The 27,828-nt window shown below is 45.3% G+C and overlaps 1 protein-coding gene across 50 annotated transcripts in view; it reads right to left on the reverse strand.

Annotated features, from left to right (window-relative positions):
* SORBS1 (sorbin and SH3 domain containing 1) overlaps positions 1-27,828 on the reverse strand; it is a 226,192-nt gene that overhangs the window by 39,497 nt on the left and 158,867 nt on the right. For 32 of the 50 annotated variants that reach the window (XM_082722032.1, XM_082721996.1, XM_082722034.1 and 29 more), the window contains 7 exons: positions 24,434-24,481; positions 24,179-24,308; positions 21,939-22,053; positions 16,510-16,593; positions 12,469-12,534; positions 11,801-11,902; positions 7,739-7,788 (listed from right to left, as the gene is read on the reverse strand). In XM_082722032.1, coding sequence (XP_082578158.1) covers positions 7,739-7,788; positions 11,801-11,902; positions 12,469-12,534; positions 16,510-16,593; positions 21,939-22,053; positions 24,179-24,308; positions 24,434-24,481 — 595 coding nt within the window. The remainder of the gene's footprint in view (positions 1-7,738; positions 7,789-11,800; positions 11,903-12,468; positions 12,535-16,509; positions 16,594-21,938; positions 22,054-24,178; positions 24,309-24,433; positions 24,482-27,828) is intronic. The other 18 variants (XM_082721991.1, XM_082722013.1, XM_082722020.1 and 15 more) reach the window with 4 other exon arrangements.

Raw genomic sequence — 27,828 nt, forward strand, 5'->3', positions numbered from 1 at the left:
ATCAGCCCCTAAGTGAAAGTGGAACCTGGGATTCTATACGCAGTTACCATCCCCCCACAGGTTACACCAGCTTCTTTCACATTTGTAGTCAGAACCCGGTAACAGGAATTGGAGTATACACTATGACTCCTTTACCTTTCATTTATTTTTATCTTGTTGAAATTCTAGGTATTTTTGCAAGTTACCACAAATCCTTTTAGGAATGAGGTGGGGCACAGAAAAAATTAAGAGCACTTACTCACTGAGCCCCTCCCTTCCCCCAATCCCAGTTTTCTAGGCCCCTCACCCACAGGGGCACACACTCAGTGAACAACCAACCTCCTTCCCACAGAAGTACTCGGGCCTCTGCTCGGCTGCTTTTCAGTCCTACTGAATCTGGTTTACTGGTATCAATGAGGACTTTTTTTTTTTTTTTTTTTTAAGCTCTGGAGATGCAAACAGCTTGACAGAATTTCTCTACCCCAATATTTTACGATATGTATTTTATCAAGTGTACAGAAAAACTTAAGTAATTATAACTGAACCCCCACATATTCTGGGCCCCCAGATTCGACACAGAACATGGGGCTGCCTTTGCGGCATGACCCATCTATCCATCTCTCTCCCTCTCCCCATCCTTCAACGATGGGATTATTCCCCCATTTCACACAGCCTCTCCGTCCCCACAGTCACAGACAATGACAACGACAATATTACACAACCGGCTGAGATATCCTGTGTGGGAGGCTGGCCGATCCTTCTGTCTTTAATCCTCACAAACAATCCTACTTGCCCCATTTTTGGTCGAGGGAAGGAGGCACCAGGAGATCCAGACCCTTGCTGAAGCAGGCACTGTCTGTGCAGAGGCAGAGCCCGGCCCTGCACGGCACCCTCGGCTGAACACCTCTCCACAAATGAGGTGGCAGTGCCTTCCCAGAGCCCAGGCCTGCACACCGCAGGAGGCCTGAGGATGCTGGAGCTCCAAAGATCACTGCCGGGCATCCCCTGCAGAGAACGTACCCCGGGGGGATGAGAGGCCCCAGAGCCCAGGAGTCAGGAATGGAGAGGAGGAGCCTGTGGTAGAACAGGCAGTGGGTCCGCCCCAGGATAGGAACGTTCCCGAGTAACAGCACTGCTCCCTACCCCCTTTCCATAGCTGCTGCGGCCTCCCAGGGATTTGCATGCTCTACTTCAGGGGACCGACTGCCTGGGGGCTCAGGGTTCCCCCGGTCCCTTCTCCTCATTCTCTCTGGCTGATGTCAGGGGATCAAATGCTTTTCTCTTCTTCTCAGCCTAGACAGAAGAACATGACTGAAAACTTAGGGGGAAAGAAAACCTACTCTCAAAGCTGAGACCACAAAAGCGTGTGAATGAACGGAGTCCGCAGAGCAGCCTCCAAGGTGCGTCTCAGAGGGGAGAACCCTCCGGAAGAGGCGGCATGATGGGGATAGACTCTTTCCCCCAGGCCTTGCCCTCATTTGCAGGGGCCCACCAGAGGGCCCACACGTACACCCAATAAGTATTTGTTGAATGAATATGAGGTCACATTTTCTGAAAGTAAAATGGGCACACATGATCTGATTAAGGAAATGCTTTGATTCATGAAACGTGTTTAGAAATTCTTCCACAAGAATTTCATCACATTCACTTAGGCTCCTCATGTCGGTGACTCTAGAACCCTCAGAACAGTGGACACAGTAAGACTGCAGGGACTTAGCATGGCCCCGGCCTAGGCTGGCTGGCCTTACTGGGGCCCTGGCTCCTGACCAGGGGTGTCCACTCCCACCCTGGGGACAGAGGCGAGGCTTTGCCAGGCGCAGAGACCTCAGAACAACGGCTGCCACCTGCACAGCTTTTGCTCTCCTGCTTCTACCTACAGGGGTGCTTGAAGATGTCCCCCCAACCATCTGATCGATAAAGGCATCAACTCCATCCAGAGGGCAGAAAGACCCTTAAAGGTGACTTGCAAGGTTCTGGCACTATATGCCAACTTCCATCAATCTAAGTGCCTCTAAACTGACTAACTTCAAAGTTTTTAATTAAAAATAAATCTGCCCCTTATCTCAGTTTCTCTTTCAGAGCCTTCTCTCGCTTTGGTTCCATTTTCTGGTTTTGTTGTTCAATTTAACTCCATTGCTCCTTTTTATACAATCTCAACATCTAAAAGACCCATGTACAGGTGTCCTTTAGCCTTGCCAACAGTTGTGGTGAGGGGACAGTCTCTTGGGCCCTACTCGCCTTGGTTTGTGGTCACAAGACCTCCCTCAGCATGGGGAAGGGGCTGCCAGAGTCTTCTATCCTTCTGTCCTTTGAATTGCCTCAGCCTTGGTCAGAATGTCCACGCTGGTCTTCTCTGGTTCTGCCTAACTTCATTTGGTCCTGACTCTCATGGTACCCAGCTGCCAGACTTCACACCTCCCCTACCTCACCCCTTGTCAGAAATCCTCTCCTGCCCTCAGCCACTCCACTTTCTGGCTTTATTCCATCCCTTATCACCATTTCGTCCTGCTTCCCCACCAGAACGACAAACCAGCAACTCAGGAAACCCCTCAGAATGGATTTGCTATAGCTAATTGTTTTCTTTCTGATACCAAAGCCAATATGCTTTTTCCAGATGGGCAACACTTCCCAACTGGGGCCCTCCTTGGTTAAAAACACATCTACAAATTCTGGAACAACGTTTTCAAATGTATCCTCGCCATCACATCTTCTAGCGTTGGAAAGACATACAACATTTGTCCTGTTGTACCAAAGGGAAACTGAGGGCCTGAGTGTTGAAGGCAAGTGCCAAAGGTCTCACAGTTGCTGGTCTCTCCTGTGCCCAAATAGATCAAATGAGATGGGAAAAGCAGCGGGGCTGATGAGGAAGGCCCAATCAGCATTGGCAGCCACCGATCCCATCACAGAACAGCCAAGTTCAGCTGTCAGCAGCCTGGGCGAGCCAGTTTCCACTTCAAAGACAGCAGGCCGGACAACTCATCCTCTGGCTAAGATGCAAAGGGGGCTGAGTTTCAAGGGGATTTAGCAAAAACATACTTGCTGGAGGAGTAAAGTGAGAGAATGGGGCCAACAGTTTGCAAGCCTGTGACCAGGTGGGCTCAGGAGGACTCCAGCCTGACTCCAACAAGCAATGAGCATCAGCTAAGGATAACCCACTCTGTTAGAAAACTTGGAAACAGTGTGTTTCTCAGGTTCTTTCATCTGTAAAACCAGCAGGCATGGGCATGGTAAGACCATCCAACAAATCCACCTTCAAATCTGTTATCATGTGCGCCTTCCTCCTGAGCTCCAGAGTTGTACATTCAGCTGCCTTCTAGGCACCTCCCCGTGGGTATATTCCCCAGGCATCTTAAACCCCACATGCCCCAAACCAAACCCACAGTTCTGTTCCTGTCTCCCATGGCCCAAGCCAGAAAGCCCACGGAATCAACCCCTTTCTCCCCCTCCATGCTCCCCAAACCTAACCAGTCACCAAGTACGGCTTACTCCCTGTCCTGACACAGCGCACATCAGCCCCTTCCCTCGACCTCCCCGGCCACCACCCCACCACTGCTCACCTACGTCTCCGTAGTAAGCACACCCTCACTCCTGCCTCTTCAGCCCTGACTCCCTCCAGTCATCTCTGCAAATCACTGCCCATGATAATTTCTATAAAAGATCTCACGGGGTCATTCCACTGCTCATTTTAGTCACTCCGATATTTATTGAGCACCTATTAAATATGAATCACTCTATGTAGAGCTTCAACAGGGAATACAACAGACAAAAAATTCCAGCCTCGTGGAATTCACTGTCCAAAACCATTTGTTGATTGCAGCAAGGGGAAAAAAAAAAAAAAAAAAGTAACTGCTTTAAACTGTGGCTTTGGGGGAAAGGAGTCTAGGAAATCTGGGGAGGGCAGTTTCCTCTTTAGCCTTTGTACTGCAGGAAGAAAATGATCTTTTAGATTTATAATTTGTGATTGTCGTTCCCTCTCTCCTGTGTCCCGTCGCGGCGTTTACCACACTGGCTTCTATCTGTGATTTACAAGTCTGTGTCCCCATTACACTCTGAGCCTCTGGAGGGCAGGCGGTTTACGTTACCAATCTTTGCACGCCTGGTGCCTACCACTGCTTTTCAATAAATAATAGAATAAATGATTCTATAAAGTTAAACGCTCGCATGTAGATTTCTGAGAAATGAAAATCACATTTTCAAGGCCCAAGGGAGTCTCTCTAATGTTTCATTTAGTTCTTCAGGTAATGATTTGTGTTTTGATCTTAGGTTAAGAGAAAGGGTTGGTTTTGGGTTTTTTTGTTTTTGTTTTTGTTTTTGTTTTTAAAAGCTTGTTCTTGAGCACCACCTGCTGGCCAAATAGAGGAAAGCTCGTTGGTTAGGAAAAAAAATATCTGAGTGGTAATCCATGCTGAAATGCCAACGATGAGAATGAGTAGTCTTCAGGACTGCTTTAAGATCTGATAACTCTAGGGAAATAACATACAAAATTGGACACTGTTATTGCAAGCATTAAAAAAATAATTTTTGAGAATAAGGACTGGTAGTTCTACTGGGATATTGGGGACTATAGGTAGATTTCTTCTTCTCTATACCCATATTATTTTAACACAGTGATAATGAATCATGCTAATTAATAAAATTCCAAAACTGAAATTCTGTCCAAGATATGAATACAACTTCTTCAGTGACCACTTTTTTTTTTTTTTTAATCCCAATGTTTTTGAATGTGGGGCATCCTGTGCTTTCTCCTTCAGTCCTTGGGGTAAGTCCAGTCTGGCCAATGTTTCTTTCAACACATCCTCCCCAACCATCCAGCGAGAGGGGCCAGATCCAGGCTGCAACTGCAGCCCTCAGTGCTGAGTGCGTTGGATGCTAGTTAATTAAGACTCACAAGCACATTCATTAATTCCGCATTTACTGTGCACCTCCCTGGGTGTCAGGCTTCCCACCAATTCTAAACAAGGAAAAAAACCTTACTTCCTCATTTGAACAAAATGGAAGAAAACCCCACCTGCCTTACTGAAAAATCCCCAAGTGGAAGACTAGCAGGAGGAGGAAAAAACTCATTTATTCCTGCCAAGTAGTTCATGAGAGCCAGGCTATGGCTGAAACACAGAGGTCTTTGGAGACCTATTTCACTGACACAAATAAGAGCGCTTGATAAATTAACCCAGCAAATATCTTCAGGTCCACAAATACTTAGAATTCTCTGAAAGCAATTTGCTCTTTGAAGTAGTTCGCCTCAGGTCCTTCGATCCTGCTAACACAGTATTACACAGTTACTGACATTGGTTTTTTTCTTTTAAGCACTCAAGACCAGTCAACTGTGGCATGTTTTCTGTGAATTTCCTGCCCCATTCTGAATCAGGACGGTGCAAACGAGAGCTTATCACTAACACGGTCCCCTGGCCTAGAACTTCATTGTTCCTCCTTCAAGCTCCGGCTTGATCGGGTGTCACAGGCATCCCACGCCGCCTTTATGTACTTGTTTCCTCACCTGTAAGATGGGGACCAAACACAATGCTCCGTCCTGGAATGGTGAAAGGACTAAATGAGGGAATGTAGCTACGATGCCAACCACAGGGCCTGGCCCATCGTACACGTCCAGTCAATCACTAGGATTATTTCATTCAAGACCTGCGCTCCTAACTTTGACAGCCTGTGGGCACGGCTTTCTCTTCGGAATACATTTATGATCTTCTTATTTATTTATTAACTTATCATATTGACTAATTACACCCCGAGGGCCCAAACCAGGAATACTTTCAATCCTTAGTGTCTTTCATTCACCACTTTGCGTTCTTATTTAGCAACATTTTTGGGGATGTGTGATTTGCTGCCCAAACTAGTAAGGAATGATACCGTGTGCCCCTATGATAATACTGAGCATAGTGCCCCGGATCCAGTAAGAACCCACTAAGGGAATTGACTAAGGAATTCACTAACCAGCTACCAGCAGCAGCCTTTCCTGTCCCACGCACTCTGGGGAGATGGGGAAAGGAAAGGGGGTTGAGGGGGGAGACCATGCAGAGGGATTAACATTGGGCCATCCTGAAAACAGGATTATAGGAGCAGGGAGAGACCTGGAGCATCATGGGCAGTCAGGACTGCCCAGGTGACAAACAGGTGGGTGGCCTCAGGGGACAAGGAGAGTTTGCAGGGAGCTTCAGCCTTTGTCTGCAGGTAGCCTAAGGGCATCTGCTGCACTTCACTTCTGAAAGCACATCTCTGGGGACCTAGAGGACCTGTGACTTATCATCCTCGCAGCTGACGGCACAGTTCAACTAGCTCCTTACAGACAGTGAGCCTCTGAGCCCAGAGTGGAGGGAGATCGGGAAGGGGTCCGGATGCTAGATCTGAGCTTTGATGTTTGTCACACTGCTGGGCTGATGACTGACCCAACAGCAGGCACAAGACTTAATGCCTGGATTTGTCCCAAGATGGACTGTCCTCTCAGGCAGGTAATTTCCCTTCTAGCTGCTGTTCTCATATATCTTCTCAATTTCTTCTTCTGCTGGATAAACTGATCATAATCATTAACACACATATTTATAGAAAAAAAAATGAACAGGGGCGCCTGCGTGGCTCAGTTGGTTAAGCAGCTGCCTTCGGCTCAGGCCATGGTTCCAGGGACCTGTGATCGAGCCCCACATCGGGCTTTCTGCTCAGCAGAGAGCCTGCTTCTCTCTCTCCCTCTGCCTGCTGCTCTGCTTACTTCTGCTCTCTCTCTGTCAAATAAATAAATAAAATCTTAAAAAAAAAAAAATGAACAGAGTGGATCTAGCTAGAGATTTGGTCACTGTGCTAAAAGAATTAAGATTTTTCCAATTTTCCACTGAAATATCCTAATCCCAGCTGACTTTCAAATGAAACTCCTCCTGCTGAACACATTCTTTGGCAAGGTACATAGGACATACCCAAAGGACCACAACATTTGCCAAAAATTCCATAAACTCAGCATTCCAGTCTAGCCAGGCTTCTATTTGAAGAGGTGAAAATTGCTTGTTGTGGGTTTACCCAATCCCAATGGAACAGGAAACGCTTGTGCCTTTCCTCCTCATTGTACTTCTAAGAATGAGATATTAAATTGGGTACAGGGAGGCTCAGGGCCTACTTATAGGAGTTCAGTGCTCGCTATGTACTGCGTAGGTAAGGGGCAGGGGACCGCATGGAGACGTTTCAGCTGGGATAATGGCTGCATGGCAAAATACTGAGAAAAGTCATCAGGCGTAGGGCTCTGGATGGTCTGGAGAGGGGGAAAGAGGCTGACGGTTACTCCGTGAAGTGAGCAGAGTGTGCACATATCACCCAGGCAGAATCCTGGTTGTTACGAGGAAATAAATCCACACCTTTCAGCATCAGTCAAGTTAGCCCCCTTCTGGCCCTATCTTTCCCTGGGACAGGTACTGACTGAGGACCCAACCCCACCATCCCCCGACCTTTACACCCAGCGCAGCGTGTGTCAGTCACACATCCCATCCAAGAACCAGCCCACGAGTGGGTTTGGACTCCCAACTCAAACTCACATTCTAAAGGGAAAGAAGCCAACACACGGAAAAGCTTCACGAAGGTAATAGGAATCATGGCAAAATGGAGGAGGAGGAGAAAACAGAAGAAAAATAATTTGAAGATGATGATTAAACTGCTACTTATCACCGAAGCCACGAGATTGACACAAGTAAAACACACTCGGATCCAAAACACAAGCCTCTTTCCATCTCTGACATTAATACATCAGGCCACAGATGGGGCGGCAACTTACTATCCAGGAGCCTCCGCAGAAATATCCGGGCTGGGGCTGACTGCCGAGCTCTGTAAATGCCAAAAAAAAAGAAAGAAAAAAAAAGAATGTAGATCATTTATTTTGCATCAGATGTTCCTAGTCAAGGGGGAAAGAGAGCAGCCCTTTTCCTTTCCTGATGTAGCCAAGGACCTTTGGGAGATGGGCCCTTAGCTGCTGGTAAGGGGTCTGTGCTGGAGGATTTCTGGGCCAGCCGGTGCTCTCTGGGTGCAGTGGAAGATGGCCCCTAGCTTAGACTTATCTTTCATATAAATATAGATCCATGAGTGGATAGCCCACCATCTGGCCAACATGCATTAGTGACATGGACAACACTGCCTTCAACAGCTCATCCCCAGTCCTTGGAGCCCCTGGCAAACCCACTAGAGACTCCGTCATGCACCCCAGATGCCACATCAGGAGAGAGGGTCACCCGACACCTTAGGTACAGAAAATATAAAAATGCATTTGAAAAGACCACACTGTATTTAGATCATTTGTTCACCCCTGCAGATTTGGAATGCAGAAATGGGGAAATGCATTTTTACAAAACCTAGGAGTAGGGGAACATTTTATAAAATGACAGGCAATTATGCAAAAGAAAGAAAACCACCAAGAGTTACATGCAGAGAAAAGGCAACATAATTAAGTCGTCTAAGGTTTCTGTTTTGTCTTGGAGGAAAAAAAAAAAAGGCGAAGGGCTCAATATATTTTTTAAAAATACTGTGGTAGTTGAATCAATCAATGAATAAGTTAACTTTTAAAGATACTTCTATTACTAATAATAATCACTTCAAGGAAAAGATGCTATGTGGAGGAGATACTGGAGGGGGGAAAGAGAGAAACAGTGGGAGAAAGAAAAGGAAGATTGTCCAAGAGGAAGGAAAAAACGGGAGGGGAAGCAATCTTTATTGGGCTCACCCACCTGATCCTCAACCTGCTGAACCACCTACCCTCAACCTGCTCGGTCCTCTCACTTTGGAGGGTGCCCCTGCCCCAGGATGAGGACTCTACCCCCCCCCCCAACCCCAGTTACCTGCCATTATTCCTCAGAGAAGGCAGCCTCTTGCCGCACTAATGTCTCCTGCCCATCTCCTACCTTAGGGACCTGTCCTCATCTGGGTCTTCATCTTGGAAAACTTTTGTGTGACCCTGCAGAGTCCTTTGGGAATACCCCCATCCCTCCCTTCCTTCCACAATTACATGTTTTCAACAGTGCTGTACCCCTAGGGGATCCCCAGGTGCTTCCCCACTCTAGCTCCCGGCACCTCCTCACCCAGCAACCTCGAAGGTTTTTAGAAACCTCCTGGTTACCCAACCCACTGACCTTTCCTAGGAGTCTACTTTTGGGGACCTCTCTGGAGCACAGGGTAGTTGTCATACTTTCTCTTCTTGTTCCACCACTCTGACCTGTTCACCCTACCTCCTACCTCTCTGATCTGTTCACCCCCTGATCCTCCCTTTCTTCTGCTCCATGTCATCTAACATCCCATAGGGTAGTTGCTGCTCTCGTCCTTCCTGTCCTTCAATCTTCCAACTGCTCCCAGGGCTTCAGCCATCTCTTCTCCACAAGTGACTCTGACTGACATTGTAGGCCCTTCCTCTCTTAGGAGACCTAGTCTTGTATTTCCAGCTGCCTACCAGATATGCCCTTGGTGATACCCAGCCAACACTTCAAGAATGAATCACCTAAAACTAATTCCATCTTACCTCTGCATGGATTTTCTCCCCATCTTTCTTACATGACAGACTGATGTCCCCAATTCTTCCAGCTTCGTGGCCAAAACCCTAGAGTTGTTTTTGTCTCCATTCCATCCCCCAAATCCTTATTCTTCACACCAATTAGTTAAAATGTTCCATTCCAATTTCCTCTGTAAGCACTCACAGCCACCCCTCTCCCCCACTTCATGCTGATGCCACTGGAGTGTGGGCTCTCATCACTCCATGCCTGGACCACCACAGTAGGCTCCGTGCCCTCCGCACTTCCAATGGGAGGTTCTCCCTTCAACTCAGCCTCTCTAGAGTGAGGACACCGACCTCCCTAAAACAACACTTGAATTACATCATTGGGCTGTGGACAAAATCATCTCTTAACTGTGTGTTCTGAGCCTCTATAATCCAGGGTCAACCCTCTTTCCCAACTACCACCCCCAATTTTCTATTATAGCTAATTCTACTTTACTCCTTGAATACATGCTAAACATGATCACTTCTCTGCTCTTTACATGCCTCACATGGATGTCCCCACCTCTATCACTATTTCTACCACATTGCACCCATCCTTTAAGGTCCCAGCCAACCCCCTGAGAAATTGTCCCTACTTTTCCACAAGATCACTCTTCTGCCTAGCACTCAGAACCCATGCCATTCTTTTAGCTCTTTGCAGGCACTGCTGTGTATTGCTGCAGATCTTTTATTTAGGAGTGTGCCTAAACGGTCATGTTCCTGAAGGCAAAGTTCATTGCTTTTTTGTGCTGATTTAGAGCCCCTCTCAGCGTATCCCATACCTATTACCGACTAATGGGGAACATGTAATTGAAACAATGTGAAAATGACTCATTCATGCATCAGACCCTTCTTTGTGCTCACCTTGCCCTGGGCAGAAGTCCAGGTACTGGAAACTGTCTCTAACCTCAGGGAAGCCTCAGTGAGTTCAGTAATTCTCCAGCTGCCTTCCATCTTTGCATGTGTTACAAAGCTGCTATTAGACTACTTTGAAAAGGAACCTCGGATTCATTTTGTGACCTATAATCCTAGTGCTCCTGTCCTGCTCTGGAACATGTTAGGACTTAGGTGCAGTTAGTTCTCACTCTTAAACTAGCTCAGACCTTCTATCCCACAGGGGCTACAGCTGGTTCCAGTCTCCACCTTGGTTGAAAATGAGCACCCCCTTTCCCTGCCCCATGACCTATCTGCCTTGACTGTGGGCACTGTAGCTCACCTTTTTACCTCCCCCAAGTTCTGAAGAGGGGCCTGGATTCTCAAACCCCAACTTTCCTCATCTGCCTGCAGTTCCTAAGTGTCTGACTTTATCTCAGCCCACCCTGGCTGCTGCCATAACCCCCTGGGTTCTTCACTCCTTCCTTGGCTTAGTGGTCCAGCACCCAAGAGTTTTCAGAACCTGAGTCACTCATGCTGGCGATCTGACCCTCCTTGTCTTGTTCTGCTTAAATAGAACACAATCTATAGAATTTTCCACTCCTCCTGCCACAGTGTGTGGACCTTCCTAGGCTCTTCAGCAGTGCCTGCCTGCCTTCTTTATTTTCTGTAAAGATACCGTTTCCTTCTAAGAGCCTTTTATGTTTTGTCAGGGAGCCTTGGGGGCGGTTCTCCAAATACTTGGTATTTTTCTTCCCATTGGGAACCTGTTTTCCTTGGACTCTATGACATAGTCCTCAATAAACCACATTTTGACATAGCCCCCTTTAAAAATGTCAATACAGGTTGAGTTTCAAATGCTTGTTTGTGGCCAGGCTGTCTGGTCTCTGGAGTGCGTTTTTTCATTGAGAACTTTCTGATCTTCCAAATGACAAATACAACTACTCTGCCAGTGCCATGCACATAACAGGCACTCAAATCACCACCACTGTGTTTCTGAAAATGATCTCTGAGGTTGGTATCTCCCAGGGATTTAAAAAAAAAAAAAAAAAAAGAGAGAGAGAGACAAGTGAATCTCCCCCAAAAATGGCTCCCAGAAAATCTGGAGAAGATATACGGGGGCAAAGGATGGAAAGTTATAAGGGTCACCTCCTGAGAGCAGAGAAAGAATGACAAGGAAGTGATGTCGTTTAAATCACCAGCCGCCCTGAAAATATTTGAAAAACTCCCTTTAAGGAAGATGCCAAGCTCAAAAGAAATTCAAGCAAAAATTAGGTTGGCGGGGGAGGGGAGAGGAATCGAAAACAGGAGTCTGAAAGCCATGCAGTTTCTAAAGACCCAGCATAAGCATTCATTGCCTTGACTACATTGAAACGAGAAAGCAGAGAAGAAAACAAAACCGAGCTGGAAGAGGAACCGACAGCATGAAGAAAAACTAGGAAATACCTGGGACAGGTTTGCACTGGGTGCTTTATTAAGCGTCTCCGTGTTTTCTAAATGTGCCTCTAACTCTGCTGGGCAGAGGTTGAGATCTTTTTCTAGATTAGTCTGGTTGAAGAGAGAAAAGATGGGAAAGAATGTTTTAGTTTAGAGGACAGGTAGAAAGAATGGAAGGTTAAGTTTGAAAAATGAATTTGTTTAGTGCTATGCTTTAATAAGGCAAAGATGGCATGACCGAACACAAGAGCTCACTAGAAATCAGGTGAAGACGTGAAAACAGAATATGCAACATTAGGCAGGGAAAATATAAATCCTGAAGTTATCAGAGCTTCAAAAGTCTATTCTACTTGCTAGAGAGAACTACAAATATCGCAGAAACCTACCTTTCGCGAGAGACCTATTTTTTCTCTTTTCAGAGTATAGTGACTGTGACAAATAGAATATGTCAGGAGAATAAGGCATTGCTTTAAAAACCTCTCAGCATTAGTAGTAGAAGTCGTAGAGACTTTGTTAAATCGTTTTATCACCAAGCCAAAAGAAAAAAAAAGTTATTGAGTTAAAAAAAAAATGATTTAAGAAAATAAAAGAAAAAAAGAAAAAAACCCACGACACACTCACACTAACCAGGCTAGAGAACACGCACACAGCCCACGGAGGAGGCACAGCAGAATTACCTTTCTATCCTCTCTAGGAAGGATAGAGCAGTCTCCAGGAGTATAATCCCATATCTTTTTGGGAGGCTGACGGGAAGCAGAGGAGGAAATGAAGAAATGAGCATAAAGACATAAAGACAAACATGGAGACTGGCTCAAACAAAGAGGGGCACGCTAGGAGAACCGTATCAACACAGAAAAGTGAACTCAAAGCACAGGGGGCAGGCACCTGGCCTCCTGAGGAGGGAGGGATTCTACAGAATTTAGGAGCTAGAAACATTAACTGGGAAGTTTCTATGTCTACATCTCAAGAGTAAGTCATTGTTGGATTCTAAACATTGAAAACATTAAAAAACAAAAACAAAAACAAAAACAAAATCAGAAGCAAAAAAAGTGTTAACACCAATTTGAACAAAAATCAAAACTTTAAAATTTCTCATTGTTCTCTTTTTTTTAAATTGAAGTATTGTTGATAGACATCCTCACTGTTGTTTTCAAACTAACCTTGACACTGAGAGTCTGCGCTTTTGAAGGAGTCTTTGAAGCAGTCTCCAAATTCATCATGTTTAATAAATGTGTGACTTTGTGGAGATTTGGCCAGGGGAAGGTAAATTGAACCAAATATGTTTTCTGTGGTTTGTGAAAATGAAATCCAGGTACAAAATGGGTATTCAACAAATGCACTAACTAGATAATTCCACTAGGCAACACTTACAATCTCCTTCTGCGGCTTAACCAGACTTTGATAACACTGCTGGTGCTACAGTCATCCCTTTCATCTGCCTTAGAGAACAGTTTATAATTTGAATTTGGAAAAGCAGACCGTGGGGTTATGTTTGTTTTCTCTTTTAACTCTTTAAGTTTGAATGAGAGCTGCATTCCCAAAACAAAACTACCAGGAGAATTGAGTTTAATGAGGGAAAGGTTGGAAGGGTAGGACATCTGAAAGTTACAAGGCTCCTGTAATTCTCGAACCTCTCCCCCACCAACCAGACCTTCTTATTCTGCCTATTTAGACCTGAAATGTCTTATACAATGACCCCTGAAAAAGATGAGATCATTAATAACTCCTGGAATTTTATGTAAATATCATTGTACCTCTATGCAAGCATTCAAATTGGTTTACACTGTGACATTTTGCCTCAAGCTTACTTCTAGAAATCACACGGATTTCTGCAGAAATTAGAGGGAGAAAAAAGAAAAAAAAAAAAAAAACCTAATATCCAGACTCTTAGTAATGAATCTGTAAGTGAAAAGTAAGGGACTTTCATCACTGACAGTGATGGGTCAGTAATGCTGTCTCTGTATATATATACTCTGAAATTTGTAAAGTAAGTGCTATTAACAATTCCCATTCATTTTAAACACCTGCTACACTTGGACTGTTCACCTGGAGAAGTAGACTTTTTAAAGTCACTTAGGATACATACTCATTTCCATCTTTACTGCAAAAAAAAAAAATAATAATAATAAGGCAGTGCTTAAAAATTAAATTGTCTTAAAATCCTTCGAAAAAAATCCTGGGAGTCTTGAATTATTTGCTATTCTACAACAACATATCAGAGCTAAAAGGTACTCTATCCAGGATTTTGCTAAAATTTCAGCTCATTCTGGGTAATGGGCTTTAAGCACAATAGTTGAGGAAGAAAGGAGTTCAGGGTAAATGTCTAGTGTTTAAGTTCTGGCAGGCTTCACTTGGGGAAAGTGGGCCCTGAGTTGGTATGGGATAAAAAACAAGTAGAAATGATGATCCACATGATTTCATAGGAGTTTCAATTTCATTCTGCCTCTGAATGACTGAAAAACCTTACAAAACAACTTCTGTGGTTTATGCCACTTTGATTTATCTCTCTTACTTTTATTATAGCCCAGAGTGACCAAGGTAGGACAGAAGTGAAGAAAAAAATTTCTCCCTATCACACCTTCCGACACCCCGGGAGTAAGAGCCGGTCATCCAGTTGTTTCAACCGGATGATAATCCCACCCTTCAGATGTTCCCAATCATGAGGAACCGTTCATCTTGGACGCTGTTCCTCAGGATAAGGGCACTGATTAGGTTGTTTTGGCAAGTCTTCCACAGTATTATCTTTTAGCACTTTAAAAGACTCAGTCAAGTAGTCCCATTTAAGGACTCTAAGGTCTCTGCAAGGAACATCATGGCTTCAGAGGAAATGGCATTTTGGAAAAGCATCATTAAGTCTTTAAATAATTAAGAAGCAGTTAGAACAACAGAGTAGGGACACACATTCTAGGAAGTTCCCACTATACAAACGGACTGTGTTCTCGACATTTGTGTGGATTGGTTGTGTGGTGCTCAGACCATGGTTTCCAGTAGAAACAGTGTTACTCTACCAGGCTACCCACAGAGTCAACCTAATGTATGCTGGGACTGAGATACTGTCCTTTGCTAACAAAAATGGAATTATTTGCAATGACAGATTCAGTAAAACAAATGGATCACATAAGATTGTTTCAGATATTTCTCTAAATGTTAATATTTCAGATGAAGCTAATTTTAGCTATTTGGCAAAAGAGGAATGTCCAGAAATGTGTGGATTCTGAGAGGGCTTTGCAAAATCAATGGCACAGACTATCGTACATAACTTAAAGCTGACAGCTTTTGCTTTCCCTGATGAAAGGATAGCACTATTATTACATATACTAATCATGGTCTTTGTTTGTTTGGCAGAGAGGGGAGGGGACCACACAATTCAATGTGTGAGTTAATTGAGCAAGTTTTAGGACAAAGAGAAGGGTTAAGATACTGCTCAATATTTGAGTGTGGAGAAGGTTGCCTGAAGTAGACTTCTTTGATGTCTGAATGGTGAATAGGAAAAAGGGAGAGAACCGAGAAATAATGGTATGCACCACACAGCTCTGGGGAGAGAAGACAGTGCCAACTGCCCATCAGACACTTCCCTCTATACTGGTCACTAGGTGGCGCTGTTCATTTAGAACAGCTCAGGGGCTACATGTGCCCTCCCCGCCCATGTCTAGCAGAAGAGGAGGCAGCAGGAAAACATCCTACCAGCAGGAAGTTTGTAGGTCAGGGGCTCCTAAACCAGAAGGCGCCTCAAATTTCTAACAAAGCTCAGCCTCACTGAATCAAACTAGCATTTCCACAGCACCCGCTTCATTTGTCTTTGTCTTCATCTTAATGAAAAATATACACTGTGGAATTTAACACTTAACTATAAAAACCTGTCTGCAAATAAAACTATCATTCCAAACCGCAGTGATTCCCATGCTGGTTTCAAGGTTTCAATGGTTAAAGTTTCACATGAACATCTAACAAATTTTTTTTTTTTTTTTTAAACAGCTGTAATAAGACTTTAATGCAACGAGAGGTTTAAAGTCGGTTTCTAGTCCTCTGCAGTGGAAAAATGAACTCAACTCTCCCTTCTGTGTGATACACCTTTGGGGGCAGGGCTAAGAAAATCCTCCTGTCAGTGCCAAAAATCAGTTTGTGCCAAGGCCACCCTTGGCACATCACAGGGAAATTCTAGCAAATACAGCGTTCAGCCCAACTCCCATTTCAAGTTTTGGGAAATACTACACCAACTCCTAGAAATCGTTCTCCCAAGCCACCTGTAACAGGGATCCACTCATGGATAACATCTACATACAGAGGCTCTCTGCAGCACTGCCGTTGCCTATGTACTTAAATCTTTTTAAAGCTGTAACAAGCTGCCACTCAGTGTGTAATGCATTTTCCTGCTTATTTTCAGTTTGCCATAAAGACCCTGGTTAAGTAATTGAACCAATGGCCCAAATAATGCCATCTACAAGGCGTGGGATATTTGTTTCTAATGCAATGATTTAGTCCTGTTTCTCTGTTTTCTGGCAAGAAATAATTCCAGGGCTCACTGCTTTCTTGGTGAAGTAAAGTGAGGGAAAGCTTACAGGTTGTAGTGAGAAGAGACAATCCCACAACTGCCCACTGAAATCACTGCTCCCCACCTCCTGCATTCCTTCCAAATAGATCTGATTGTTTAGCAGCAACAATGCATCAACAGCATTATTTAAAAAGGCGTCTAGAACCACTGAAGCTATTAAACTTACCGGTTTCCCAAACTCCAATTCCGAAAAGAATTTATACCAAGGTTCATTCTTTAAATCTATCTCTTCTGGGCTTATATCCCGACTCTATAGGGGTTGGTGATAGGGAAATGGAAGAGAGAGAAGGATAACATTATGCAGAGATTACATAGGAACAGGCCAGTAGAGATGCAGTGGTTTCCGGGGATACACAGCAACTGTGTCCGACAGCAGCAATCATCCATTTTATGGACATCAGCAAAAACGAGGAGCTACAATAGGTGGGAGAGGATGAGTTCATAAAAACGGAGAAACGGAGGCAGGAGCAGTGAGTGAATCACTCTCAGCCCTGAGGCAGAAGGCACGTGGGCCATGGAGGGGGAGCTCTGCACCGCACTGCAGCCTTCCACGACAGATCGGAATTTGGGCATATTCCTCAATAACCGTACTGGGGGAGTAAGAGAAAGCTCGTACTTCCTCTTTATGAAGAACTGTTAGTGAGGAACAAATAACCTGGTGAGCACACCAAACACTTAGCCATCTACGACGTATGAGTAGAGCAAATCACTTTTATGGGCTAGTATGGTTTTAGTACTTATTTGCAAAGCTGCCTTAAGGATCTTCAAAATAAATATAAATACCAACACTTTAAAAAAGCCACATGGTTAATACTGCATCTTTAATGGCACATGAGTAGGTGAGAAATCATGTCCCATACACAGTACAGTGAGAGATGGTGTAAGTAAAAAACAGAGGACACAAGTGCAAAAAACATTTTAAACGAGCGTCTATGGGGGAGGAATACAGACAGAATATACTTTGTTGTTTTCACAAATAAATGTTAAAGAAGCGGGAAAAATAAAATGAGGGAGAAGCGGAACAAGACAGACAACAGAACAGGGGGGAGAAAACTTCTGGGTTATGTTGCAAAAATAAGTCAGATATCTCAACTTCATACAACTCTAAGAGGCAGTTCACACAGACTGACCATTTCATATCGAGCCAGAACTTTATAAAGTCTTAACACCTCACTCTGTGGAATAGCATGTGTTTCTGGAGAGGTTTGGCTGGAAAATGAATGCCTGGAAAGCATATCAGGTTGCCCCTTCAAACACTGGACATACAAGTTCAGAGCAGGCAAAAGCATGAGGGGCTCATGGTATCATGAAATTCGTCTACATAGATATATTTCAAAATACCTTGGTAGTCACTACATGAGAGAGAGATGGTGATTTTTCTGACAACAATATGAAATAGAAAAGGTCTATTTAGTACCGAGACTGAAAACAGTATCTAAGAAATGTCACTTCCTCAGGGCAACAACACGGAGAGGAAACAGCAAAGTCCCGTGGCCACATTTTCCAAGCCACGGCGTCACAGAGCAGCTTCTCGGGGACACGTTTCTCTCTACATTCTGTTCACAGGCCTTTTGCCGTTTGTAGAAATGGCTGTCCGCTTTCTTTGGGACCCGGACCCATCCCTTCTTCTAAAATCCTTCAAAGGGTCTTCACTGTTATTTCTACTTTTGTTTTAAAAGGAGGAAGATACGACAGAGAACTTTAACTGAAATGCACTAAATAAAAGTGAGCGGGACTCTGAGGGAGATGTCTACTGAAACAGAGTCTGCCCTCTTGCATCCAGATTAAAACCTCCCCCAGCTGTCTTTAGGGACCTAGGGGCCTAAATCTCAAAGGAGAAGGTGGGCTCCTTCTCACCAGATTCTGAAAGGGTGTACAATAATGGATTCCAAATGGGATCTTAATTTATTCAGTGAAACGAGGCACAAGCACTAGGACACTATTCAGGAGGGACAGTTCAGACCATGGGACATGCTAGATCCCCATATGATGGGAGCTTCATGAAGCCCATTTCATGTTGATTATTTTTGAACACTATTTATAACTGCTCCATGGGAATAGGCTACATTTTTTTTTGTTGTTGTATTAAATAAAATGTACCAACTCTTTCAGGAAATGGCCTGAATGTCTTGGTACTCAGTCCTGAAAGAATCAGCCCATTTTATTGCCAAAGGTGGCTTGCAGATTGCTTTTCCTGTGAAGGCTAACACCGTGTGGAAAACGGAGTCGGGAGGCGTGTCAACTGCTGAGGCCCAGAGCGGCCGCCTGGAGAGCGTGTGGAAGCGGTAGCAGCACACGGCACAAATGCCTGGGTTTGATTCTGCCATTTGTAACTTGGCGGCAGATCCGATTATGGAACAGACAAATAGGAAACATCCTTCCAGACGCAGAGCGGGCTCTTGTCCTGGCAGGGCGGGCGGATTCCACAACGCCAGGCTGAGTTCTCTGCTACCGTGGGCTCTTTTCCCCAGCTCGGCCAAATCCTGGGAAAAGGCAGGTGATCCGCCAGAAGAATGCCTCGTTCTCCTCAAGGATGGTCTTGCTTCTTGGATAGGAGCCAGAGACTGGCTTCAATTTTGAACTAAACAATCTGAATGTGGTACGTTCGTGTGCACGACCTTTGATGACGTTCATGTAGTTCTCTTGGACATTTTACCGCACCTGGCCCTCTCACTGGATACTTCAGGGAGTCTGCAATCTTCCTCGGGACTCACTTCAATACTCAGGACTTTGGTAATGTTGGCAGGCCAAGCAATACTTCTGTTTTACAGATGAAAACACTGAGGCTCTGAAAAGTTAAAGGACTTGTCCCAAGAGAGCTGAAGGCAGAGTCAGGATTTGAACTCAGATCTTCCAATTCCCAGTCCAGTGCTCTGTCCAGTATATAACATCCCCCTTCTCATAATCCTGAGAAGAAGGCAGGCCCTCTGTGTGTTGGCAGAGGACCCAAAGCTAAAATAGGGGGAAGTGACAAACTTAAAAAGCCAGGAAGGAACTCAAAGTGACCGTGTACTGGGAAGAAACCCCCTTGTTTTACCTACCTGGATCTGTACCCTGTATCTGTAGTTACTATCTTAATGTCTGTCCTTCCCAATATGCCCCTGTGGGATCAGCAGGGAACCCAACCTCTAACCCGGGCTTGGCACCTAAAAGTGAGTCTATATATATCTGTTGAATTGAGCTGAAGTTCTGGAAGGGACTTTGGAGGAAAGTAAAAGGGACAAAGCCTGAAAGAGGCCATTTCTGACAAAGCAGGGCCTGACCACTAGATCTCTAATCCTGAGGTGGGAGAACAAGACGATGGGCTCAGACTAGGACGACAGGGGGCTTGGGAGTTATGAAGACCATCACAGGAGTCTGCCACAAGGCTGGAGACGTCAGGCTGTAAGCCTGCCGAGGGGGATTCTGAAGGCAGCACAGGGTTTCCTCTGCTTGCGATGGTTTGGGTTTGCCCCAGGGATAAGACAAGCTCTTCAGAAGCCCTTACAGTCTACTCCCAACCTTCCTGCAAACAACAGGCACGTGTGCCTGTGAGGTCACCATTGAAGTTGGCAGGTTGAAGTGGACAGGAACAAATTGGAAAAACAAAACATTTTTCCCCTCGAAAAAAGTTGTGCACTTCCAAGAGCAAATTTAGATTCTATATCTGTCACTAGTTAGCATACTTATCCACAGTTAACAAGGCAAAAGTGTGTATGTGCATGTGGTGGTTGGGGCAGGGTTGGGAGGTGTCCTCAAATTCTGGCAAACCGGATATTGGATGCCAAAAGGCAAGCGACACGGACACATTCCAACTTTTCTGTTCATGTGGCAAAACAGAGGAAAAAAAAAAATCAAAAAAGAAAGGACTAATTCAACTACTGGGAAGAGTAGACTGTGAAACACAGACCTGGCTGAAATTTCTAAAATGAAAGCCTTCTCTTAAGAAGAACAGCGCTGAAGAGCAAAGGGCACTGAATTACGTGGCTGGCCACGGTACTCCTCCGTGGCCCGCTTGGGACCTTCTCGTCCTGTCACTGGGCTGGCCCAGGGGCCTGAATACCATAGGCACGGTTGCCACAACTGTCCAGAGGCCCCCAACGGGCACCTCTATCACTTTCCATGGGTTGTAACCATTGTGGTATCAACAAGAAAAACAAAACTATGTCTTTTTTTTCAAAATGCTGAATAGTGGTCCAATTACCAAGGAAAGGAGGGGGAAATCAAAGAAAGGGGCAAGCCCTCCATTAAAGCAAAGACCACCCAGGTGTAACACTATCGCCCAAACAAAAGCACCCAAAGGGCAATGGAGTCTCTGAAGTCATAGAAGTGTGTGGACACGTGACAGTGTGTCCCTGACTTGTTATCAGGAATGTTCCCAAAGCACATGACTGTCTCTCTGGGCACACCTGCGCGTGGAAGGTAACTTCGGTGCGTGTGATCTTCTAACAGGGAGAGAACCCCCAGGGCAGGGTGCAGACCGAGACAAAGTTCTTGGCTCCTTTCTCAACTTTTTGCTTAAAATAACTGTGGTGCACAGTAAATGCTAAAGAATGACAACTCTAAAGCATTTCTGTGAACTGTTGACCTTTGTTCCTAATTAAAATTACTTTCTCCCTTTGAGCTTTTAAAGATGTCACATTTTTATTTTAGTAAAAGTCAAATCAATTATTACTTAAAACATGTAGAGCAGAAGAGGTGGAGGGAAAATAACTTGAACCTGCCTTTCAGAGGCCCACTTAATCTGTTCTCAGTGTGGTTACCGCATTTTAATAAAAACCGATCCCCAGCGTGACAATTCCATCCTGCTGGCACGGCTGGAGGGCTGCAGTATTTATAGAGCTTTGGAGAATCCCTGTAACCATGATCAGAATTCTGAACCAGCTATCCCAACGAAGGGTGAGTAAAAGGGAGCATGGGTGGCAGATAAGAAACTAATCAGTTTGTAAAAATTCTTTCCTGTTTCACAGAAAAAGCTGCTTTTCCAGGGTGGTCTTCAATGCCCAGGTAGGCCCTCTCCCCCACTCACAATTGCTTGGTGATGTGAACACATATAGAGAATTAGAAACCAGACTGAATAGGAAATGCGTCCTCCATAGTGCACTTGTCAGCAAAGGAAGATCTACAAGACATATTCTAACAGGGTCTGGGTCTTTCTTCCCAAGTCACAATATCATATTAAGTATTTAGCTTTTTTTTTTATGATGTGCTCATAACTTCTACAAAATGTATGCATGTTCAAATAAGAGTCACCTATTAAAAAATAATCTGAGTCTAGTCCAGTTAGTAATAAGCCTGATAAATTAACAGTTAGACATTTTTAAAAAAGATAGGAGCAAAATCAATCTTTACATTAGTAGAACATTTTAAATTAGTTCAAATCATGCACAAAAAGAACAACAAAACACAATACGGCTTCTTCCAAAGCAGACTCTCAGGACTTATTTTATCAACACCTGCAGAAATGAAAAGGGTAAAAATACTTCATTTCTTCATTTGTCTTCAAAACATAGCAAAAGTCTGTCTCAGGGGGAAGAGAATGTAATCCAAGCGCCCAAGGCATCCGGATTAAAGAACACAGCAGGGGAGACAAAAGAACTTTAATATACACATTACCATCTTTTCGTTGGTCAGAACAGAAGACTTGCCCGGCTGGTAGTCGTAAATGCTTTTGGGCTCTGCGCGGTATTTCCTTGTATCCACTTTCTTATCTGGGGGCTCCCAGTCGTTTCTGGAGGAAAAAAAATCCTATTAGAGCTATTTTCATGAAAATTGGCATCCGACAGGGTCTGACTTTGGCTGACTACAGTCTAATCAAGGAGTTTTTATATCTGAAGCATGAAATCGGTCTCTGTGCGAAGCATTTAGGGGCGCTGGTTTCCTTCTCAAAATAACCAGTTACATCTCTGCGTTGGCTTCACAAGAGGGCTCGAGGCGTCCCCGGCTCAAAGCCGGGCACCAGCCGTGCAGAGAATGAGGAGAAGGTTGGGAAGCGGCAGCGGCAAAGCCTGCTCTCTTCTCGGGCTCATCATTCCTGGAACGTGCTTGTTCTTCCCACTCCCACTAGTGTGGTGGGAGAGAACGAAGGTCCCAGAGCTCATCAGCTGTGGTTCCAGTCCCTGCTACCGCACTCGCTAGCCTGGCGAGCTGAGCCAAGCACCTCACCCATGGCTACTTTGGTTTCCTCATCTGAAAAATGGGAATAGCGAAGGGATTAAATGAGACAGTGCATGCAAATCACTTGGCAGAGCACCAGGCCCACCGTGTAAGCACTGAATAAACGTGATTTGCGACTGATAACCACGTTTGTCCCTAATCCACACCCTGCCCCAGTAGTCACCCAAATCACAGCCTTGGGTACAGATACCTAACCTGAGCCAGCAATGGGTTCTAGAGGATACATGAACCCTTGGAAGTTGCTGACACTTTTTTTTTTAAGATTTTATTTATTTATTTGTCAGAAAGAGAGAGCACAAGCAGGCAAAGTGGCAGGCAGAGGCAGAGAGAGAAGCAGGCTCTCCACTGAGTAAGGAGCCCAATGTGGGACTCGATCCCAGGACCCAGGGATCATGACCTGAGCTGAAGGCAGTGGCTTAACCAACTGAGCCACCCAGGCATCCCTGCTGACACATTTTTAAGGCAAGAACAGTATTGCATTTTGCATTGTGAGTATAATTCCCTTTTTCCCGTAAAGCTATCAGCTTCTCAAAGGCAGGGACTATGGTTTGTATATGCTTCCATCCCCCCACAGCATCTGGTTCAATCCACGCACAGAATGAACCCAGCAGATGCTTGATGAATGCACCTGAGTGTGTACCCACAAGGACTTAAGGGTATATACCCAGCCTTCCTTTCAAATTAATTATCAAAATCCTCAGGCAGATGCTGTCATGTATGTGTGGGACTCAGCCACTCATTTGTCTGTGAAGATGGAGAAGGTATGGAGGTGTGAAACTGAGTGTGTACATAGAGGGAAAAAAATTCTGCAGTGTGCGCAGAGCCTTGTTGGGAAGTGGTGAAAGAGGAAGCCCGAAGATGCGTGGGACACCCCTCCAGATGGCATACAAAGGTTGCTCCGTCGGGAATAAGAACTCGGTGAAGAAAAACAGGTCATTCAGCACAGCCAGGAGGAGATGATCGACACCACCATCAGAACCACTTCAAGCCTTATCTTTCCACGATAAGCATCAAAAGGCGTGGCTTTGGGGTGCCCGGGCAGCTCAGTGAGTTAGGCATCCGTGGGACTCTTGATTTCGGCTCGGGTCATGGTCTGAGGATGGTTTTTGAGCTCAAGCCCCACATCGGGCTCTGTGCTCAGTGTAGAGTTGGCTTGAGATTCTCTCCCGCTCTGCCCCTCCCCCACTCGCTCATAAGAGTGTGCCTGCACACACACATGTGCGTTCTCTCTTTTTTTCTCTCTCTCTCTCAAATAAATAAAGTCTTCAAAAAACATAAGTGGCATCATTTTAAAATTATATTCTCTGGTATGGACCTGTCAGAATGCACAAAGAGTATGAATGACAAATTTTACAGTTAAGATTCCTCTTGTGAGAAGGGTAAAGTGATGATAATTACAGCCAGTGTTCATTAAGCCCCATTTGGGGAGCCAGAAACTACTGGAAACGTTAGATGCATTACCTTGTTTTATCCTCGCAGCATCCCTATGAATGTAAAATGCAACCCCATTTAACAGATGAGGACACTGAGACTCAGAATAAATCACAGGGATTCAAAATCAGGTTTGCACGACTCTTGCCTCTACAGCTGCCTGACCCAGCAGAGACAGGACACTTCCCTGGTAGCTTGGGGATGGAAGCCCTAACCCTCAGAGCTGATTGTGGGTGGGAGGCACTTACCTCTCTGGGCTTGATTTTAGTGAGGAAGAGCGGGCTGGAAGGGGAAGCGTGGCCGACCTCTTAACCACCTTCTCGCCGTCGATGTAGCTCATCTCACTTTTTGAGCGAGGCACAGAAAGGGGAGATTTTGCTGGAGAAGAAAAGTGGGTACGAAAGACTTGCAAAGACTGAGGAAAATCAAAGACAGGAAGATGTCTTTCCTCACCCACCACCCTCTGTTCCTCCCCCGCAAGCAGAAAATTCTACATCACTTACTGTCTTCAGAAAAGGAGTACCGAGGTGAGTACAGATCTGAATCATCATCTAGTGAACAAAACAGAACGTAATCAGGAGCAAGCCGGCTAAGGTAAGAAAACCAGGTGACATGTCCCCCCACTTGCCCCGTTCTGCGCCGGTGTCCGGCCACACCAGAAGCCCAACAGAGAGATGGCCCAGGGCCGGAAGCTGCACACCCCCAGACCCCATCTGAGAGCCCACCCAACCAAACAGGGCAGGCCAACCTGCAGGCCGGAAGGTCCACTTGTGACACCTGGGGGCTGACTGCCACCTGATGCTAAGGAAGCATGGGGACAAATAGCCAAAGGTCCTCCTCAAGACAACTTCCACGAGCAAATCGAGAACACAGGGTCCCCAGCCTGGGCTGGAAACAGGGGCAGAGAGAGGTCCCTGAATGTCTCCGGTCTAGCCTGCTAAGTTCCCCAGAGTCTGCCGGTCCCACTACTGGATGGGCTGGGGGAGGCTGGGGAGACGGCTTCAGCAGCCCATCATGGCTGGGACCTGTTCTACCTGTGGCAGTTCCATGCACAATACCGTTGACCAAAGGGGCTGCGGCTAAGGAAACAGGCTGAGAAGACCCTCCTGGTCCCTTGCTTTGATTCCACCTCAGCCCAGTTCCTCAAGCAGCTTGCTTTCCTCACGACACAGCACATGCTGGCAGGGCTGCCCTACGAGGGTCCTGAGAAGGTCAGGGTCTGAACGGTGACTCCGGAACCGACTGAACTCACACGGTCTTGTAGGACTACTCTGCAAGGGTGAGACACTCGCCCCTCAACAGAGAACCCCAGGACACGGACACTTGCAGAACCGAGACCAGAGCTGAGCCCCTCGCCGAAGCAGCCGCCCTGAACTCAAAACGAGAGCCCACGGACATTGACTGAAACGGATTTTTCAAACACAAGCCAAAGAACCCACGGTCACATGATGGCTAAGTGTTAATCAAGTCCTGTTTCTCTGCACATCTAAGTCTTAGAGCAGGAAAGGCTGGGGTATTTTGTGAAGGAGAAATAAAACTAACACTGCTATTATTTTCAGTATTATTCAAAGACGACTTCTCTGGCAGCCCCTCTTTTAAAAAGCACATTTATTTATTTATTTGACAGAGAGCGCGCACAAGCAGGGGGAACGGCAGAGGGAGAGGGAAAAGCAGACTCCCTGCTGAGCCGGGAACTTGATGTGGGACTCGATCCCAGGACCTTGGGACCATGACCTGAGATGAAGGCAGCCACTCAACAGACTGAGCCGCCCAGATGCCTGGAGCCCTTCTCGTTCCAGCCTCTCCTCTTTCCATCTGTCCCAGGTCCCCTCCAAGCCCAGATAAAGGAAAGGCATCAAGTGCCAAGTTATCTTTCCCTCCCTTCCTCCATCCACTCAAGGATAAGAACTAGTTGTCATCAAAGTTGAACAAGACTTGCCCTGCTATACAAGGAATGTGCAAGCTGATTTACGTTAACTTTTGAAAAGAGGGCGGAAGAGGTAAACTGAGATCCAGAAATGTATTTTTAGAGTACCGTTCTGAAGAATTTTGTCTTGCCTGTTTTTGTTTTTGAACAGAACTTCTGATTACCCTGCTAAAAATGCCAGGATGTCAAAGAAAGCAAAAAAAAAAAAAAAAAAAAAAAAAATCAGCTCTGACTGCAGAGCTCTGACTGGAAAAACACTGGCTGCCAAATGAGAAATTAGCTTACTTAGGAACCAATGTATGTACCACTTAAAATCTAGCCTCGCATTTTAGCTCAAAACCCTGTATCTCTGAATCATGGACTGACAGCCTAACAGTAGACGGTGAGGAAGATCAGGGTTAGTTTGTAACTATTACCTGGTTCTTGGGGTAAGAAGCAACGTTTTCATGAGGGACACATGGCATTTAAATACTCAAAAAATGTTTAAAGTCTATGTTCTTGAAACAAATTTTTCTTCCCAGAGCCTCCTTACATAGAAATCTGGAAGATTTGTTAGAAGGAAATGAGAAATAGTTCTTATAAGATGGAAAAAAAAAAAATAGAACAGCTTGGGGAGTTAAATAATTTATGTATTTTGAAAAGTAGGAGGAGAAAAAAATGGGGGAGAAGGCAAAAGACATCAGAATGACTGAACACTCTTAAAGCCACTTCTTATTTGTTAGAGGTAGAGAAAGCAGTGTCACCGGCTAAGCCAACAGAGGGCAGGAGCACCTCTAGGGAAGCAAGCTTTTCGTTTCTCTGTGTCCACGGGACCGAGTCCAACATGTGGATTTCAGCTCACCTTCGAAGACAGCAGACTGAAGTTCCACAGATTCGACCAAACACGAGGAATCCGGGCAGGTCCCAGGGGACATAAAATTTACTTTAATTGGTGTTTGTTTTAGAAATCTAACATAAGGGGCACCTGGGTGGCTCAGTGGTTTAAGCCTGTCTTTGGCTCAGGTCATGATCTCACAGTCCTGGGATCGAGCCCCTCATTGGGCTCCTGATCAGCAGGGTGCCTCTTCCCTTCATCTCTCTGCGTGCCTCTCTGCCTACTTGGGATCCCTCTCTCTGTCAAATAAATATTAAAAAGAAAAGAAAAGAAAAGAAATCTAACATAAGAAAATTCTACCTCTGCTTGTGAATAAAAACAATAGCACCCTTCCATTAAGTGCCAAATAGTGGCTGCTAATTTACTAACCTCATCTCACTCAACCATCACAAAAACTGGAGGTAAGGAAATCTCTCATCTCACAGACAAGAAAAGGAGGCCCGGGGAGCTTTAGAGAATTTGCCCTTAGCCACACAGTGAGAGAAAGACAAAGCAGGAATGGACTCAAGGTCTTTCTGACTCCACTTCCCTGCGCTGCCTCTAAGCCCTGTGACAGGAATCGGGGCTTTGTTCTACTCCTCACCCCGGCCTCATCTACCCAATCCTGGGAAAAACTGTGGCTCTTCTGGTATAATTTTTATTATGGAAGAGGCAGGAGAGGCTGTTGTTTTGAAATTCCAGTCACGCACTATGGTGTTGGCCAGACGGACTTCTAGACCTTGAAGTTTTTGCTATCTTTCTGCATCGTCCCCTCCTTCTTGATGCTTTAAGCAAATTTTCTTTCTTTTCCTTGTAAAGATTTTATGTATGTACGTATGGACGTATGTATTTATCTATTTGCCAGAAAGAGCGCGAGAGAGCAACAGAGAGAGAGCACAAGCGGGGGCAGGGAGGAGGCAGAGGGAGAAAGTTAAGAGTTAAGCAGGCTCCCCACCCAACAGGGACCCAGACACAGCTCGATCCCAGTCATGACCTGAGTCAAAGGCAGACGCTTAACAACCGAGCCACCTAGGCGGCCCTTACGCAAGTTTTCGGAGTTAACCACTTCTAGTTCTTTGCTGGTTTCTAGAGACAGTGGGTAAAACTGAGTCACTCTT

The sequence above is a fragment of the Mustela nivalis genome (genome assembly GCF_964662115.1).
Source record: "Mustela nivalis genome assembly, chromosome: 2".
Taxonomy (NCBI): domain Eukaryota; kingdom Metazoa; phylum Chordata; class Mammalia; order Carnivora; family Mustelidae; genus Mustela; species Mustela nivalis.